The following is a 20,049-nucleotide window of genomic DNA, read 5'->3' as shown; positions in this document are numbered from 1 at the left end:
CCAGTCAGTGCTGGCGTCCTGGCTGCCATGGTAACGGGGGCACGACACCTCCTCAGAGGCTGCTGCGGGTCAGGCGCCCCTAGCGGCGCGGAGGTGCCGGCCGAGGCGGACGGTCTGGGGCTGCACCCGTAGCCGGAGCAAACCTATCTGAACAACATCAGGCATTAACGTCCAATAAATTACTATTTTACAATATAATTTCTTGAAAATGAAGTCAGAAAACATTCCAATACGTTATAAAAAGATCAGTCTCTCACGTATTAACTAACAGTGTACTACTGCAAATTTCAAATCTTGAACACAACCCTGCACAGAAAGTCCTTAAGCACAACCTATAAATAAAGGAAAGCAGTGGTCTACTTGGAAATACTGTTCTCTCAAAACCACACAGCTCCTGTAGTTTATTTAAGTGAGAAGAAATGTGAATTTGAAGGGTACTGACACGTAAGTTTCTGAAGGCTGCATTTCCAAACTATAACTTATATCTCATTATTCACATTTTAGAACAAAGAGAACAGTAGTCAGGATGTTTGTACAAGAATAAAATACAAGTAACAATGCCTTAACACACTGAAACAACAAAAAAGGCACCCTGCAACAGTAAGTCTGCTACCTGAGCAATGGCTGTCCCCACTTGCTAGCCTGCATGGTGGTCTCTTCCAACTCCCACTGTTTATTCAGAGTTCTTTTATCAGCTGTTTTCTCTGAGCCCTTGTGTGAAATTACCCAGTGTTCAACTGCACTTGCTGTTTCAGAGTAAAATAATTTCCAAAGTCTCTCCTCCTCAAACCCATGCCATATTTTCTTCTACACGGTATTTTGAAATACTGACATATCTCTCTTTTGCTTTGGTTTCAAGAGAAGTGAGATAGAAACATGTAAAACTGCATCTTCTTCCCCCTCCCTCTTCTTAAGGCGTAATTTGTAGAAACAGTACAAAATTCTTAAACAGTTTCAGTTCTGATCACATTTTACCCAAAACCCCTGAAAAAATAGTGACTTACCAAACCCCAACACCCCGACATTGTAGCAGCAATAGTGTCCTACCATACAATTTTTTGCAGAGGTCTAGCACAGTATGTATTAGCTACATTTCCAGTCATGGAATCTTTAAGGCCCACTAGAACAATCAAAAATAAGACCACAGGTGTCCATTAGATAGACCACAATGCCAGGATGCAGTCAGCTGCTCAGTTTTTAGGTGCTGCAGGTGCTTCTACTCTTATCTAGTGGTTCTGTGAGTTTGGGGAAGTCAAGTTCTTCTGGCTTTTTATGGTTTTCAAGGATGCCTCTGAGCTTCTGTTATCTTCCTGATTAAGAACAGCTTGTCACGACTCGCCTTGAAAGACAGAATAAAAAGTATGCTCTAGATTAAAGGAAGTTATCAGTGAACAGCTCATTTCTTTATTAGAAATAAATAAATGCACTCACTACATTGCACTCTCATTAGTGACTCTCAGCACACTCTCAACTGCCTGAATCACTTTATCATAGTCTTAGCTTCATCTATCTCACATTAACAGTTCCGTGTTGAGCCTAGTAAAAGCAGCTCACACACCTGGAAACTTAAACCTGTACTTCCAAGAAGCTTAAGAACAATGAGCAAACAAAAATAAAAAGCATGCAAGGATTTTCAGAATTCCTAACTGATTCGGGAACCCTTGAAAAAGCAGCAAGGCTTTTGCTCCTATATTCCTCACTGGTCAAAAAGCTCTCCCCAGCACAGTGTTTTTCTAAGGATGGGTTGTTAAACACTGTATCTAAAAGAAGCACACACCAGGAAAAGGGCTGTTTCCTAACAAAGTGAGAAGACTTACTAGTGAGGCTAGGTTCTGACCAGTGGAGAGTTTGACAGACCACAGTATATGCTTCTGATGGCCACAAAGCAGCAAGTCTGCACTGGCACTGTTCTCTGAAGAACTAGTTAGTTGTGACTTGCTCTACTCTGAGTATCTGCTGCAAGCAGTGCTGGACCTGCCCTCAGGAATAAGACCACACACGATGCAGTAGAAACATCAGACTGGAAGGAAGGTGTCCTGTGTTCAGCTGCAACAGTTATTTTTCTCCTTCTTAGTAGCTGGTGCAGTGCTGTGGTTTGGCTTTAGTCTGAGAACAATGCTGATAACACGCCAATGTTTCAGTTGTTGCTTAGAAATGCTTACCCTGATCAAGGACTACACAGTCTCATGCTCTGCCAGTGAGGAGGGGTACAAGAAGCCAGGAGCAAGCAAAGACAGGACACCTGACCCAAACTAGCCAAACATTCCATAGCACAGCACGCCATGCCCAGCATATAAACTAGGGGGAGTCTCCCGGGAGGGCAGCTCCCTGCTCAGGTCTGGCTGGTGGTAAGCAGCAGGACTGGTTGGCAGGTGGTAAGCAATTGTACAGTGCATCACTTGTGTTTATTGACGTTCTTTTCCTTCCCTTTTTCGTTTTATATTCTCTCCCCTTGTTACTTCCCTTATCATCATTATTATTGGTGGTAGTAGTAGTAGTTTTATATTATACATTAGTTATTGGATGTTCTTATCTCAACCCCTTGGGTTGACATTCTTTCGATTCTCCTCCCCACCCTGTCGGGAGCAGGGAGGGAAAACAAAAGAAGTGAGGGAGTGGCTGTGTGGCTCTGAGTTACTGGCTGAGCTTAAACCAGAACAGAAGGGTAGGGAGTTGGGTGCCTGATCATGAGAGTGGAGAAGAAAATAGAGGTGGGCATTGTGTGAGATGGAGGAGGGGACAGGAAGCACAAGATTCATGTTCTTGCTTGGCAGAAAAAAAAAACATGCAGATGGGTGTATTTAAGCAAGACAATAGATAGAGAACAGGAAGACTTCTTCTCAGAGGCATCTCTCATGAATGTATGTTGCTTCATACAATCAGACCTTGTTGCAGGTGCAGCTAATAACCAAGAAAACCAACTAGACTGAGAAATACTATAGTGCTTTGATTATTTTTCCTGTGTAATTTGCAAAACATTCTTCACTGTCTGTGCAAACACCGAGTATCCAGATAGTGAAAACTGGTGCTCCTCTGCATGCTCCACTACTGACACAATAAAGAAAACTTTAGGGGTACAGAAAAGTGGGTCAAATCATACCAGAACCAGTTGCTCCCTCAGCTGCTCAACCACTCGTTTGTGTGCTCCAGCCAAGGCCATAAAATAGAACATGATGATGCTGCAAACAACAAACCAACACTGTGTGTTAGCATCACCCAAACAGAATTAGTCAGAAAAAGACTGTTACAGGCTGGAGGAACTGTCAGTTTGTGCATTTGCTTCAGATGAGAAGCTGCTGGAGAAAAAATATAAAATAAACAATACACAGCTGGGGTAGATATGACATAGCTCCGCTCAAAAGCATTTGCTCAGAAATCTGTGCTGCCAGCAGGCAGGGACAGAGCGTGCGGGGACATAGAGGCATGGCCACTTTTCAGATGTTACAGGTTGTGTTCTGACAGTGCTCTCTAGACTTGTCAGTTCCTGCCCTGCTCAAAGTGTAGGTATGAGAGGAGGTTGCTCCTCAGAAATTAAGTTTAATGAGATTTCAATGGAGTAACTCTTTGCTCCCATTGGGGTTTCTAACTATGGTAAGCAGCCACAGATCAGAATTGCAGCCATTTCTTATAGCACGTATTCCAGATGTAATCTGTGACACAGATTATTCACAGGGCATTAAAAGATGGAGAACAGCAGCAAGAACTATGATAGCACAGATGCCTATATAAATCACATATTTTCTTTTCCAAATAGGAAGTAGTACGGTAGCAATGCAAGTCATCCTCCACTTCTTACATAGGCTGTATGATAAAGTAAAAAAAAAAGAAAGTTAAAAAAGAGGAATTGGTATTCCCTGTGCATACAATAACACGGTCAGTTCAGGAGAACACATAAACATATGTTATGGAAGAAAGCGTTGGGTGCGGTCTGAAATAAACTGAATGGTTTCTCAAGTGTAAAAAGTATCAGGTAACAAGGCTTCAAGATCTGAAAACAGTTGGGTTAAACTGAAATGCAAAAAAATTTCATTTAAACGTAGGGTGAAAAAAAATCTTTTATATACTGGAGTGACCAAAGACTGGAATAGGTTGCCCAGAAAGGCTGTGAAGTTCCCCTATCTTCGGAGGTACCCAAAAAATCTATCTGGACGCTGTTCCCGAGGACCTACTTGATCCTGTTTTGAACAGGAGGGTTGGATTAGATGATCTCTACAGCTGACCTCCAACCTTGAAAATTCTATGGTTCAATACTGATTTTATCTTACAGGGTTACTGTTTTGAGGGGTTGGTTTGTTGCGGGTTTTTTAAACCAAGGTTTGCAGATAGGATTTGTGATCATAACGTTTAAAATACTAATTTGCAGAATGATTCACAGTCAACACTTCTGAGAAAGACAAGTGTGGGATATGGGACATACAAGAGGAAATGGAATAAAGCTATGAGCATCAGCACATGGGCAGAGCTGAGGATTCATTTGGGCTTTGATGCTTTTGAATGCAGATGGAAAATTTGGTCCAGTAACTGTTTGGTATCAGCTCAGCAAGGAAGGCAATGAACCACAGAGCTGCATGACTGAACCAAGTCTCCACAGAACTCACCAAATGACCACAAAGAAAGGCACTGCAAAGGCTTCTGATGCTATGCCATTAAAGACCTGCTGCAGACCTGTTGGAAACCCAAGTATTGTATCTGGAACAACTTCCCATGAAGTGTTGAAACTCCTGAATGGCCCACATGCCTTGGAGGAGGGGATACTGTCAAAGAAACAGAACAGAAAGGAGATGGTACACCAAAATGTAAAGATAAAATAATCCAACACAAGCCCAGCACCATTTTGCCAATGGGGTAAAAGTATCTTTAAAACTGTGATTTTTGTTTATATGAACTGAGTTATAGTTTGATTTATAATGCACTATATATTTTATTCCAATTTATCATTCCAAAGTTGTGTCTCTCTTTTTAGGAAATTGACAACCTCAGAACAAGTATCAACTTCACAGAAGTTAAACTGTCACTTACTGTGCTATGCTGATTCCCAAAGGAATAAAAGCCAAGACAAGCCCAATCAGCAGCACCAGCAAGAAGAAAAAATTGGAACTTGATGCTCTGATAGGTCTGGCTGCAGGTTTGCATGTGTGTATCAAACTGATCTGAAGAGGGAAAGTGAGAGAGAATGTTAGAAGTACATCTATGTACATACATCCAAGTATACTTTCCCCACCAACTGGATTTTCCATTCACAGATATGCTACCTGCTACCACATAACCATCCTTTCATTGAAGTACATGCATTGAAGAGGGCTACAGCAAGAATGCTTTACATTCTGGTATCAGTCAGATGTTATTTGAGTTATTAATAATAACTCAATATTATATTAATTGAATAATAATTTGAGTTATTATATTCAAAATAACTCTGGTATAGGTTATTTTGAGTAAAAATTTGATCCAGAGGGCCTCATACACCTGCACAGTCAACTGACATTTAGTGTATGACCCATGGCACAGCCACCAGCTTTGTTCTGCCACATCTTCACTGGATACATCCCCTCTTGTAAGAGCTAAAATATCAGCAAGAATTTGACACACAGGGGGAGCTGTGCAGTCGGAGAACAAAGCTTCTGATGTGCAGAAATCACATCTTGAGCATCCAACCCAGCTTGGATCTTCCACTATGCTTCCAAATCTTTAGTAACTTGGCAAAATTTTCGCCAAGTTCTAAGATGTGTTGCTAGTAAACAGATTATTGCAGGAAAATGCTATAAACACTTATAATTAAGCTTTATTATATAAAAATGTTTTATTAAAAATTCTACCTCCTCTTAAAAGCAAAAAAAACCCTACAGAAAACAGAATGCCATTGCCTCATTTCCAGAACACCACATCCTTTGGTGTTTTTAGGGGCTTTTGTTGATTTTATATCAACTGCATATCTGTATTACAAAACCCACAGAAATGGGCTCAGTTTTCTTTGTTTGCCACACACTTTCATTACCTTTTTAATGTAAAAGATGATGAAGTACTTTATAGTTGCTATTGCAGGGAGAAGTGGTGAAAAAAAGGTTCCAATCCAGCAGATAGTTTGCCCATAAATAATTTCCAGGACATTGTCAGAAATTCTAAATTCCTGCAATCCATACCACTGAACTAGCTTGCAAGACCAATGAGTAACTAACAACCTAAAACCAAAGAATATCATTAAGTCTAAATTGAAGTCATAAAGCTTAGCTGAATTCTAACAGATTTGGAACACACAGATATTTAGAATTTAAGCAGTAGACAACACAAAAATGTCTGAAGAAAGAAAAGACTCAAATATGAAAAAATACACAGCCATCTGATTAGCAAACAAATACTCAAGCCACCAGATAAATGTTTATGTTTTATTGTAAAACTGGTAGCTTGGCTGGAAGCATGGGGAAATAGTAACAGGCAAAAAAAAAAAAAAAAGAAAAACAAAAAAAAGGAAACTGTTTTATATGTTATTTGCAAACGTATGCTCAAAAGGCAGATACTTACTTTCTAGGAAAGTCCACAAACAGGGTCACAGCAAGAATTATCATAAAATCAAATATTGTCAGTTTATACATTTCTTGCCCAACTTCAGTTTCCCAGCACTATAAAAACAAGTCAGGAAAAAAAAGATCAGGAGCTCAATAACAAGTGAAAAATAAATCTGTCAATCACTGAGGCAACAAACATCTCAGGCAGGTAACACTATAACATTCCAACTGTATTAACTCCCATTTCTAATATATTTAAGTGTTTCAGGATTTCAATGTTGAGCTTTTTGTTTGTTTTGTTGGGTTTGTTTGGTTTTGTTGTTGGGTTTGTGTTGGGTTTTTTTGAGGAAAGGCCATTTGTCTAATTGGAGCAAAAGGCAGTAACACAGCTATGTCTAAACCAGAGCTACTTTAAACAGTTCTTACGGTAGTCAGAAAGTCTATTATTCAAATGATACTACATCCCCCTGAACTAATTCTAATCAGTTTTAGACAAAGAAAAGATATACATAAGAACTGTACTGGTTTGCACTGAGCAGTAGGAATCAGCACCAAGCATTAACATGAACGCAACCCCACATCTGATTCTGAATAGCTCCAGACAAACAAGTCTCTTGGAAAACAAATCTCTGTTCACAAGTTCAGATAATTAAAAACCAAGATAAATCTGCTTACAGGATAGAGTTTGTAATTGTATCCACAGGCCTTACACTCATCGGTGGAACAGTAGGAGATCTGACTCCACAGCGAGAACAAGAGAACACCAATATTGGCCAACCGCACAAAGACACACCTGGAAAAAAGGCAAAACCTAATTTCAAACCTACTAAAAAAGTCATTATGACACTTGGCTCAGCTTGCACAGGAGTCCCAGGAAGGCTTGAAGCACAAAAGGGTCTACCAGAGCTTTAATGGAACAGCCAGATAGATAATAAACACATTTCTTTCCTTAGCAGTAAGTTAAATTGCTTTTCATCTTCTCTGCTTTAGGCTACAGTCCCTCATTTCTTTTTTCAGTACTGTTTCTAGATCAGCCATTTCAGTTGCAGATCTTGATGCTGCAATGGGCTGCAATTCTCTCAAGTACAGCTTGAGAGGCCAGGTGACAACTCTGTGTGCAGCATTTCCTCCTCAAGTGGCTTCAGACCTTCAGAGGCACTTAGCCAAATCAGAAATAAAAAGCACAGGGGCTTGCATATTTCACATGCTTCAACCCAGATCTTAATGCCTTAAGCTGCCAAGTAACAGTTCTTCACGCTCTCACACTGAAGCACCTTTTAGCCCAAAACTTTTAAATTCTGCCTTGAGCAAAACAGTGTTTCAGTCACTGCTCTCCAATCATCTGCTCATTCAAGGAACTCCTGCACACAAAACAGTGTGAATCCACAGCTCTGCAGCCACAACTTCTCTCCTGACTATTTATTTCAGGTTGTTGAAGATGTCCAGATCACACAGCTAAATGGGACCAAGAGAAAAACTTGGGACACTGGAATGACCGGGTTGTACTGTCCTCAAAACAGGAGATGGTTTGCAGATTCAAAGTTTCCAAGTAAACTTAAGTCAAACAATGCCTCCTTGGCTTCCAGTGCCTGGGCCCTCCAGTGCAGAGAGGCCAACCTCTCTGCTTCTTGACATGTAAATGTTTACAGTACTTATAACCTACTAAGTTGCTGAAACATGCAAGGCCACAATAAAAACATCGTTACCTCATGAGTGTCAGCCTGATTTCAAAGGCCGGTGAATAACCTTCAAATCCGATCAGAAATGAGAAGATCTGAGGAGCAATGAAGTTGGCCAATGTGATCACTATGGAAGGCAAATACTGCACTAAGAGATTAGCCTGGAAGTTCATATTGCTGATGTCCTATACAAGAAGAGATGAGAGAAAGATAACACTCAGAAAAACACACCTTCTTGACATTGTGCTCTCTCCAGCTACCCACCAGCCTCTCCTACCCAGGATTCAGGTGGCATCTTTTACTGTTTTCACTCCCCACCTGTATTTGGAACTGCAAGCCTGACCACTATCTATTTCTGCAGTTTGCTGCTACACACCCTGCTCCCTTCACCAGTAACTCCCCCTACCTCCAGATAACAGTATTTCTGCACTTCCCCAAAGCTCCTCTTTGAAGAGAATCATCTCACCAAGGCTTGTGTCTGACCTTGTTGCCTCATCCAGCACTAACACTATAATTTTTTTTCACCTATGTCAAAGTGCAGACACTTTTCAAGTTATTTGCCAAGCAGCCCCCCTAAATTTTCTACCATCCTAACAAGCTCCTCTACCTACTCATTTAGGCAAAGTCAAGACATCAACCCTTATACATAAAGCCCACAGTAAGTGAAGCTGTTTTTCAAGATGTTCAGTATTGTGCTATCCTCCTCTGCCTCAAACAATACCTCTGACACAAGCACTTTGTAAGTCTCCATTTCCTGCTCCTCTATTTGCAACCCTGGCAGTTTACAGAAGTTAAGAATAAGGTTCATCATGAGCACAACTTTCCCCATGCACAGCCAGTGCCCCTCACATCACAAACAGACTGGAGAGAAAACTGTGATCCTGATTCGTATCAGGCTAAGTCAATCCTGGGGTCCTACAAAGAAATCAATTAATGCTGAGAAACTGCTGAAACTGTTGTCTGCTCTTGGACCTCTGTTTCTGAAGCATCTTCCCATCTGCTCGTCCTGCCAGGGGTAAACAACCCCAGCTAACCTGATTCTTTCCACTGCTGATGCACTAACCTTTTCTTCTGCAAAACCCTTTGCGTTCAAAGCCTTCCTGTAGCTGTAACTCAACCACAATACAGATTATATTTAATCTCTCCTTCCCTTGCTGTTCATTTTTGCAACTAAGCAGTGAACCAAATCAAGAAACTGATCACAATGAAATGATCACTTTTTTTTTAACTGGATCAGTTCCCTCATCCAGTTCACTGCCCAGGTATACAAAGTTTGTACTAGCAGATCACAGTGAGGTGAGAACAGTTACATGAGAAGGAAAGTGAGGACTGTTTTTCTTTCTTTCAGCTGCACTAGCTCCAAAGCACACAACAACAAAGCCTTTGCATCAAACTGTTTGGTTTTTTATGCACATGGTTCTTGATCTTTCTCACTCTCTCCTACTAAAATAATTCTAACACTGTAGAAAGTTTTCAGATCCCTCATATGAAAGCTGCTATATTAAGATACTTGACTCTTTCACAATAGTTCCTCTTGCTGTAATCACCAGCCCCGGCTGAATCTGTCCTAATGTCATGTCTGATACTTACACTAGAGTTTTCTTGAGAGAAGACAGTTGCTCTATAAATAGAGTAAAAACATCCTGATAAAACTGCAATGACAATTATATTTATAAATAGTCTCAGAGAGTAGATATATAGCTTTTCTTTCACTGTTCTGTCAGCTATTTTTCGCTTCAGCCTTTCCTCCTCCAAGTCTGTCTAAAACGAAAAAGAAAAAGGGTAAGTGGTTCTCTAGTGCAGCATACAATACTTGTCTTTTACCTTGGGAATATGCAAACCCATAGCCTGTTGTAAGAGGGTCAACTCCACCACCTGCCCAAGCACACTCAACTGAGAATGCCTCTTCATCAACACAAACGGGACCATGCAGTAGTGGAAGCCCCTTTGTGTTCAGCCTGAGCACAGAACCTTCAGGCTGAGGGCCCTGTAGCTAAAGCCTTCTAATCCTCTTATCTCTACTATACTGGTAACATATCTCCTTAAGGATACAAAGACAACTTGCCTCTTTATTGTGACTGATCTCAGACAGCTTGGTATTGATCTCTGAAACATGTATATCAGCCCACTCATCTGTTTACTTCTGCAGATAAGTAAGCAGTCCTCGCTCAAGCTTCTTTCTCCTACTTTTTGTGAAGGAAAATTGAGGGATGGCTCCGAGAAAAAGCAGTACAGTCTTGAACAGCTTTTCATGTAAATTTGATATATTTCACCTTAGCTGATGTGAAAACACAGTATCATCTGTGAAAGCAATTTAACCTGAGCAAACCCAGAGATTACTCAGGTATTTTCTGAGAACTTATTTCCAAACAATAATATGAAGAGGAAAGTTCTCCTAAGGTGCAAGTTCTAGAGGCAAAACCGTGGTAAGTGAAGGAGGCTCTGATTATATGATGAAAAAGATGACTCTGGATTTTAGTAGAGCAGAAAGCAACTCTCTGTAATTTATGAAATCTGTAATTACTGCTTTGTGGTTTGAAGTGGAAGTATCTTTTCAAAGGCAGTTATTTCACTACACAGACCTCTGCTCTCAGCGTATGGAGAACAAAAAGGTGGTACTGGTTTCATCAGAAAAATACTTCAATCTCTTTTTCAGAGAGCTTTATGATTTGGGAAATCTATTAGGTGTATCAGCATTTTGTATGTGCATGTTTGTCAAAGACACCTAGGGAAAACCTTTCAATATCTCTTTATCTTCTGCAACAATGCTCTCAGATTGTATAAAGAGCACCATCTGAATTTTATTCCTCCCCAAACCACTGCCTCCCACATTGTAGATTTATAACCCAAAATACTCAGACTGATTCCCAACAGTACAGGGTTTTGCCCACAACCTGGATAGCATTTTCTGTTGGATTATGCAGAAACACAGGAAGCAGGACTGGAGTGTGAGAAGACAGGTTGGCTTCAGTCCCCAGTGGATGGAGGAAGGGCCATTGCACCACAATTCTAGCTACCCAGAAAGCACACAAGAGGATGTGGGTTACCCTGCCCCCAATATAAGCTACTTCAATCCTTTTTATCCTTATTCCATTACCTGCAAAATTACACACCTCTTTTTTAGCCATCTAAGCTATATTAAACTATAATCATAGAGAAATCAAAGTTACTCACTTGGAGCTCATACTGCAAGCTGCGATGTTTTAGCCGTGCTGCATTTGGATCTGTAATGCAAAAGTCCCAGCCTGCAAAGACTTTGTTACAGTAACTCTGAAATTGATCTTCCCCATGCACCAAGTTCTGCTTAAATCCTTCCACAGACCTAAAGAAAAATGCAATTCATTCATGAAAAGACATTTTATCCACAGAAAAAGAAACACAAGAACACAACTCAAGCAACCTGTTTCAAAGACTAAACGACACTCTCCCCTCCATGAGCAAACAGCCGCACTTGCTTTCTAACAGCAAGTCTCTGGGATGCTTTCAGTGTGAGGTTCTGCAGCAATCAAAGTGAGCTAAAGCCATGACTGACACGGGTTACTTCCCTCTGCACTTAGCCACAGTCATACCTTCTCCTATCATCTGACACTGCAAAGAGCTGTCTCAGGAAGCTGAGATGGCAAAAAAACAAACCAAAAGCACCAAAAAAAACTAACAGAAAATCCTCCTACAACTATTACAAATAAAGGGCTTTCAACTATACATGTATGCATAAATATGAAAAATAGTAATACTTCAAATTTATTTATTTATACTTATTTTGCTGGCTTAGTTTCCCAAACAGACAAAAGCTACTGTGGCACTGCATCTTCAAATATTCTCCATTTGCATATAAAAGAGTATGCTCCCTACTAGCAAAAATGCAATGTAAACTGTGTAACAGGTAGCAGAAAATATATACCTAAACTACACCAACACCTTTACCTTTTTATTATCCAGATGAAACTTAATGCAAGGTAGGCAAATGTAGCCAACAGATACGCTAGTGGCAAATTGTAGCTGAGGATACTGAACCATGCGGTATGTATTGTGTAATAGCCATAAAACAAACTTGTCACTTCAAGGAACCCCTGTGAAAATATGAAGTTGGAATAGAATTTGTAACAGTAGCAGCAACTGCCCAGTTATATTCAACATGGTGTTAAGCAATTTTGTGAATCTAAAATTACTATTTGTATGCCCAGCAAGCTACAACAGTTTCATAGCCTCTAAATACTGCCACTGCATCTACCAAACTGTAACAGACAGTGCTTAAAATCCCTCCCCTCTCCCAGTCAAAGAGCTCTATGACAAAAACACCGATACCCTGCACAAACAGCACAACAGGCAGTGTGCTACAGAATATGTAACGCTTGGCAGCTGGGGAAGAGAGGCACAGGTTGCAGCATGTGCCCAACCAGGCTTGCGGACATGAAGTATAAGTCAGTTTGAAAACTCCCTTTCTCACAGATAATAAAGGCTAATTTTACCCCAGTGATGCATATGCCTTGTCATTTTTCACAATTATCAAAGCTTCATTCCCCCAAGTAAAGCTTTTTAACATTATGAGAAACATAAAAACTTAAAAAAAAAAAATCTAATTACTTACAGTGCCACTGAGCAAATCTTTGAGGTAAGTATAGAAGTAAACAAGTCCCTTATTACCACTAGGTGTATAAACTGTGCAGTGAGGCTCTGTCAACAGAAAGGCAAAACACGTCACTCAAATAGTAATGGCCATAAAACTGTAAGATAAATTTAACTCAAACATGGAAAGTTCTTCTAATAAAAGCATTTCTTTCTCCTGGGAGGTGGAGGAAAAGCTGACAGAAAGGGGGAATCTTACAAACATCAGCAGTACATAGAGAAGATATTTACCTGTGTTCTGTGGAGGAATTTTAGCAAAGGTACTGTTGAATATTCCATATTTGAAAATGATGCTGGGAAAGGTAACAAAACTGAACATCAGGATAAACATTATAAAATTCAGCAGGACCAGAAAACGCAGGAAGGAGAAGTAGGACTGGATGCCAGTGCCAAATTTCCCTGGGAATTAAAGAAACATGTGCCAATAATTAGGACGATAAAAATCATTGAAAGTACAGAATGAGCAGATTATCGTTTCAGTAACATTGAGCAAGCTGAAGAAACATTTCTAAAGCTAGTTTGAAGTACTGCAGGGTTTTAGAAAAACAATTCAAATGAAAATGTGACTTTTTAATCATTTTATCCAATATATTTCCATTTACCCCATCATGGATTTTATACCAGCAATAATAAGGTAACTTCTTAAACACATACAGTTATATCTGAAACTATGGTTACACATGTAAAACTACCAATAACAGAAGCAACTTTAAAGATAAGAAATTGACATCAGACAATAAATACCCTCTATGCTGTGAATATCATGTCGCCAAAGCTCCAGGTAAGATGACAACTCCTTCACTTCATTGAGAACTTTTTTCAACGATTTATTGCTAGCTCTTTTCCACTGCTTCCACCCAGATAAATATTTTGTATCAGCCTGCTGCAAGACCCTGAGGATCAAGAAATAGTTACTGAGCACAAGAAATACTTTTTCACAACATGTAACAGGGCCTGGCAAAATGGAGCCTGCTTGCAGCCTTGGGAGAGATACCACAGTGCTAATAGTCTGAGTAGCGTATGCTGGCTGTCCTCATCCATTCCTCCTGATAACTGTGACATGAAGTTAATTCAAATACAGCAAGTCCTCCTGCAGAAAACAGTTGCTTCTCTTGGAGAAGAAATAAAAAATCCAATTGACAATAGCATAGCACACAAAAAACACGTAGCCTGAACTTCCTGGTGGGATCTCATGGAAGATTCCATTAATGATTTCATATTTACAAATGTCTGGGGAAGGAAGAGAGATTATTTTCTGAAAACTTCTGACAGGGAGAGAGCATTTTCACCAAGAGGCTCTTAAAAAAAGTTCTCTAAAATGTTTAGCTTTCCTCTCTTAATGTTAGAAATACAGCTATTCAAAATAGAACCTTACTCTCTTTTCTTGCAGAAAATTCACACATCCCAAAATCAGAATGAAATGTCAACATATGCTGCGGGGACAGGGGAAAGTAATAAAAGCTTTGCATTATGTTTTTTTCTTTTAAGAAACCTTAAAACTATCCAGAAACACAGCTTGAAGAAAAGCCTTTGCACACACCCCTACTGAAGTGTGTGCCTGACTGCCATGCCACTTCCATGGGTGCTGTACATTGCTAAAGTTTCTATATCCTTCTTGGCTGAAAGTAAAATTAGCATTTTGACAGGAAGCCAAATTAAACCCTATGTACAACAATCAAACAGGCAACTGGTGACCTCATTTTTAAGTCCAAATACAGCTACTCTCAAAAGATTTCACTTTGTGGAAACTACAGGCTGGAGCATGTAGGGTTTAGACAGACACACTGGAGAACTATCTGCCCCATGTTTGGTCCGCATTTTAAACAGAGGCCTGGGCTGCATATTCATTGTGTGACAGAAGCTGAGTGTTCAGCTTTCAGGACATTTATGTCAAGCATTCTGTGTTGGCAGCTGCTGCACAATGCACAAAGATCACTGATCTACAAAAGTGCCAAGAAGCCCCACCAGAATTTCTCAGCTCTAAAACATGTAAACAAGCTTGGGATATCCCACTTCTGCTCCTAACATGCGCTACAGCCACAGGACTGCAGTTGCTTTTTCTTGATACACAACTTCAAATAAAAATTCAATGTATTGTCCTTTACCATGACCTAAATCATCTGCTGTTCTTGTGTACAGGCTGTAGGGTTAAATTTAAGTCCAGAGTCAGGGCGCAACTCATTTCCCACTGCTCTTGAGAGTTATTATTGTTCTCTGTGGAGCACTAGACATTAGCTGTACTTTCACCTCTCTCCTGATTCATAACCACAACTAAGAAATAACTGATTTAAAGGTGCAGCCGTTGCCTGACAATGTAAAAACACATGCCATAGCCTCTCTCCCCAAACGAGCTTTCAGCCTAGCAGTGAGATGAGACAACAAGCAGAGAAGTACAGGCGGGACAAAGCATGCCCTTTGCAATTCCCTCCCTCTCCTGTGGGTAACCTCTAGAGAGGCAGGAGCTGCTTGCAGCTCACAGCAAAGAGCAGTTTAAAAAGAGTAGGGGAAAGAAAAATAAACCAAGAAAAGGAAGCAATGGTCCTGGAAGGGTTCTTTCTACCTGTATTGAGCCACACCAGAGAGGGGGCAATGCATTTTGGAAGAACTGCTCAGTAGACTCGTAGCAGCACTCGCCCGCAGCAGCGGGTTTCTGATGACAAATAACCCGCAGTGACCCTTAAAAGCACAAAACCCTGATGCAAGAAGAATGAAAAAAAAAGGAAGCCAGTACAAAACGCGTTCGGCTGCTGCAGGTATTTCCTGTTTTTGACTCATTTTCCCCAATTCAACCTATTCCTCCCCCAAGTCAGCGAGTCCCTCCTGCCAGCCAAGAGCACCTAGCCATGCTCCTGCAACCGGAGGTGCCACAGGGAGCTTGCCACATGTTGCATGAGCACCCGGGCAATTTCTGGTCAAAAACACATGCCACAGTGTGAAAGAGACACAGACGAGCCCAGTGCTGCTTCAGCCTACCATCCCACCTGTGCTGCGTTCAGGAAATTGTTATTAAGAAACAGAACAGAAAAAACGTGTAAAGCTTTACCTCAGCCTCCGCTTCTCCGCGATACTCAGGGGGTACTCCCTCGCAGGACGAGCCTCCCGCTCGCCTCCCTCCTGCTCCGGCCCCCGGGCCTCACCCCCGCGGCGCCCCCAAGAGCCCTGCTGGGCCGCCCGCCGCCCCTGGGTGCCGGCGCCGGGCGCGTTCCGCCGCCTCCGCGCCGACTGGTAGCTGGGCAGCTGCTGCAGAAACCCCACAGGTGCGGCGGCTCCCGGCTCCTCAGGAGGAAAGACCTCTGCGAGAGGGAGGAAGCCACAACATGGCACCCAGCCCGCAGCCCCGGCCCGGCCGCCCCCAGACCCCCACCGCGCTGAGGGAGGCGAGGTGAGGCGAGGGCAGCGCCGCTCCCAGCCCCTCCCTGCCCCCGCCACCTGCGGCGGGCTCCCGCCGGTGGGTGCTTCCTCCCCCCGGCGCTCGTTATCTGCCGCCCCACGCCCTTACCGCTGCTGCCCCGCCGCCAGCTCGGCGGCTCCGCAGCGGCCCCCAGCCCGCTCATGTCTGCGCGGGGGAAGCCGCGGTGCTGCCGTTTCCGGGCGTTAGGAGCCGGCGGGGCTGTGGGGCGGTGGCTGCCGGAGAGCCGGGGCGGTGGCGGGGTGGGTCGAGGCTCCCCGCTGGAGCCGCCTTCCCCGGGGCGCCTGGCCCGCAGGGGGCGCCCGTAACCGCGGGCTGTGGGGCGGGGCGGGACGGGCGGTACTGTGCCCTCAGGTGGCAGCCCCAGTGTGAGGCGGGAACCCCTGAGGTAGGGCTGAGGTGCGCCGGGCCCGGTCCCGCTTGCACCGGTAGAGCTGTCTTTAGTCCTGGATGTCCTCCCTGCACGGCTTTGCTTTGTATCTTTAACCTTGTATGCTTAAATATTAGGTTCATACTTAGGATATCAGAGTCTTTTTATTCCTGTTACCCAGGGCTTTCTTTAAAAATGCCGTGAAGAAACGTGACTAGCAGAGCACTCCCTCCGTTAGAACGAGGCATTGCCCAAGCACCCCATGGGCAGGGCTGTGGGGCGTTCTGCCTGCCCACCAGACGTCTCTCACAGATGTTTGGTTTACAAATAGGCTTTGTTTCAATGACTTCTGTTACTGCAGAATGTCTGGGCTGGTGTTGGATATTGTAAAAACTTCTTTAAAACTGGTATTTGATCAACTCCCTTTGGGTTACAGGCTCAAACTCTCTGGTTTGTTCTGAGTGACTGGACCCAGTGACATGAGCTGCAGTGGAAAGAGCACAGCTTTACCCTTGAATGTGAAAACTGGGCATGAACAGTAGCAAAGTTAGTAGATGCTTGCTTCTCTTTTTCCATCTGACAGGGTGGTATTTGTGTAAAGTTGTAGTAAACATCCCTGGGAGACTTATTTCTTTGAATAATATTGCCTCTAGTGTGAAAATAACAGCATGTATGATGAAGAAGAAAATGAAACCTCCAGTAGTTTCAAAGGTATTACATGGGGAGGGGGGATGAAAAGCATTTCTAGTCTTTCTTACTGTATTCTACTGACAGTTAAATCAGTAACCAGATTTTTCTGAACATTCCTCATCCACTTTCTGAGGTACTTCTAAAGATAAATCATCATTAGATCTCTCATCATTAGAGCTGGTCATCTCTTAAGTTCTTTTCCGTGTGTGTCACAGCTCAGGTATGTGACTTTGGAATTGTTTTATTGGCAGTAAGAATATGTATGGATCATCAGTTTTCATAATAAAACCATAAAATTTTATTGATTAAAATGAAAGTTCTCAAAGTAATTTAGATGTACATGTTTATGATCAGTAAGTTGATGTATTACTGGCAGAGGAGGCATATATCTAAAGTGGAGTTGTGAAATACAGACACAAGGAATTAAAGCACAGGAGCTTCCTTATTGCTCTGAACTAGTTAAAAACAAAACAAAACAAAACAAAAACAACACAACAATTTGTAGGTGTTCTTGCCTTTATGCTGGTACCACATAACTAATATGGTTTTTAGCTATTTTTTCATGAAAATAAGCTATAACTTGCCCTCATCCTACAATAAATCACTCTGAAGGCTCGTACAAGAGAGCAGGAATTCAAGTCTACTGTTCTTGACTTCTCCTTTTCATAGATATCCATGATGATCTTTTCCAGGTGGGATTTTTTGTATAGGTGCGTGACTGTCTGCTGTTCTTCCAAGAGGCTGGGCTGGGCTGGGCTTCAGCTTGGGAGCATGCAGGATCAGCTTGTTGGTAACAGAACTGACACCTCAGTGAAGCCCATTTACACAGGTGATTTAGGTTCCTTGGTTGAGTGTCACATTTCATGAGCTTTGTTTAAACAGCTTCCAGTTGATCATTCCTGAAAATTCAGGAGGTGGAAATTGAAACCCCTTGGTAGCTTTCCTCAAAAATCCTTCAGTATTGTTGAGCATTCATGCTAAGTGTGTGATTGATACATCAGATATGATTGTGTACTGAAACACCAGAGCTGAAGTACCCACTTTTATTGGTTACTTTAAGCTAACCAAGTGTGGGCCATCTTTTGTGTTTAGCTGTGAACATAGAGCATGGCCAGTTCTGCCTTAAATAGGAATACTTACAGTGTAAGACTTCCCTAAGGGAGTCAGCTGGGAGGTCAGTTTTGCCTTTTATTTAGGCTCCTTTTCTTACCACCAAGAATACAAAGAAGAAAGGTGAGTAATACACTTGCAGATTAATTAGACTCTGTATGCTAGAAAAATACAGAGTTAATGACCCTGTGAGAACAAATTTAAAGAAAGATTGGAGGAATTGAAACATGATTGAATTGCCCAGGGATTTTTTTTGAGAACATCCTCTATTCTCGTTTGGGTTTTTTATAATTTTTATTTGAGAAAGTCTTTCAGACACTTGGAAATGTTTCAATGGATTTTATGGATCACAGCAATCCCATGTGGGAAAAACAGGCATACTGAGGAGAAGAGAATGGATGATTCTGCCAGAGCCTGACAGTCACACATACGGAGTGTGGTAGGTTCTTCTCATGTATTATTTGTCCACTGTCCCTTATTCACAAAAGCAACAGCTTTCAGTCTGTGCTGAGCAGGGAAGCCAGTGCCGTATACTGTTTCCTGTGATGCTAGAGGTCCATCTGTCACATTCAGTAACACCCTGTGTTTCCAGGACACTCTATATGGTTCTTCTTCATAATGCCATAGCTCAGGTCAAAAGTTGCTTCTAAACCAGGTCAGGTTAGAAAGTTGTTCTAAACATTCAGGAAAGTTCTAAGTGATTGTTTTAATTTTGGGGGAATCGTGTGTTTGACTACCTCCATGCTTTGCCCTGTGGCCTGTGCAGCATGCAGGCAGCTCCTGAATCAGTACAAGAGATCTGCAGACAAGTCCTCTGCAGTCATGCCAGGAATGTTGCTCTGGGCGAAACATAATCTTAAAGTAGTATTAGAAAACTTCACTTAAGCCTACATTGAATGTGTCTGGTACAGGATAGACATGTTTTACCCATATAGGAAGCTGGAAAAGCACTAGCCATTTGGTAAAAATGATCCTCAGCCATTACAACAGTACAGAATGCAGAACAAACTGATTTATTACCAATTCTCCATGGGGGAGTGAAGGTGCCTTTCATCCAAAGGTTGACAGGGGTATTTTTCATTTGTTTGTTTGATTTTTAATCTTGCTGACCAGAGAAGTTACTTAGGAATAGTTGCTGGAATTTTTAAAATGTGTGTTTTTTCTGGGGAGATAAATATGCCAAAATGGGGTAACAGGCTATATTAACACAATAGTGGTTAGGGGTCTAGAATTATGATATTAGCAAAAGGAAAAAAAGTAATGGGCAGACCACAGGTCTGGGAGAGCAGAACCAGTCTTGTCCTTATCCTGCTTCCTTTTTCTCTGTGCCTGTCCCTGTGGTGGCTGTTGTGCCACGCGTTCCATTTGAGAATGTTCCTCTGCTCAGAGAACAGCATTAGCCTTTGGAGAGGCCACTGGGCACCAGCCTGGCAGTGACTGTTGTGTGGTGGGTGTGCTGGCAGCATCTGCTGCAACAGCAGGAGTGAAGGTAATGCAGGTATCTGTGTTGAGCTGCTTTGGAACAGGAACACCCCAGCACATAATTGGCTTCTCTGTCTTTCCCCTGCCTGGTGCCTGGCTGTAGCTTTGTCTAGTCCATAGTTTTGCTTGTATCTGGTTGAAAGGAAGACACACAGGGAGAGGAGGAAGAAAAGAAAAATC

The 20,049-nt window shown here is 42.1% G+C and overlaps 1 protein-coding gene across 1 annotated transcript; it reads right to left on the bottom strand.

Annotated features, from left to right (window-relative positions):
* Positions 1–1,069: 1,069 nt before the first annotated feature.
* TMC7 (transmembrane channel like 7) lies at positions 1,070–16,513 on the bottom strand. The gene is made up of 16 exons (XM_062634866.1): positions 16,308–16,513; positions 15,852–16,101; positions 13,553–13,701; positions 13,040–13,207; positions 12,771–12,856; positions 12,107–12,252; positions 11,357–11,504; positions 9,773–9,943; positions 8,210–8,367; positions 7,179–7,296; positions 6,520–6,617; positions 5,996–6,179; positions 5,020–5,150; positions 4,599–4,754; positions 3,101–3,179; positions 1,070–1,339 (listed from the first exon to the last, which is right to left on the bottom strand). Exons 1-16 carry the CDS (start codon positions 16,360–16,362, stop codon positions 1,280–1,282), a joined length of 2,157 nt encoding a protein of 718 aa, XP_062490850.1. The 5' UTR covers positions 16,363–16,513; the 3' UTR covers positions 1,070–1,279.
* Positions 16,514–20,049: the final 3,536 nt, after the last annotated feature.

Source organism: Pezoporus occidentalis, unplaced genomic scaffold (genome assembly GCF_034315485.1).
Source record: "Pezoporus occidentalis ecotype Australia unplaced genomic scaffold, CSIRO_AGI_Poc_V1 ctg113, whole genome shotgun sequence".
Taxonomy (NCBI): Eukaryota; Metazoa; Chordata; class Aves; order Psittaciformes; family Psittacidae; genus Pezoporus; species Pezoporus occidentalis.
The sequence above is the reverse complement of the archived record's forward strand: the minus strand, read 5'-3'. Positions and strand labels throughout refer to the sequence as shown.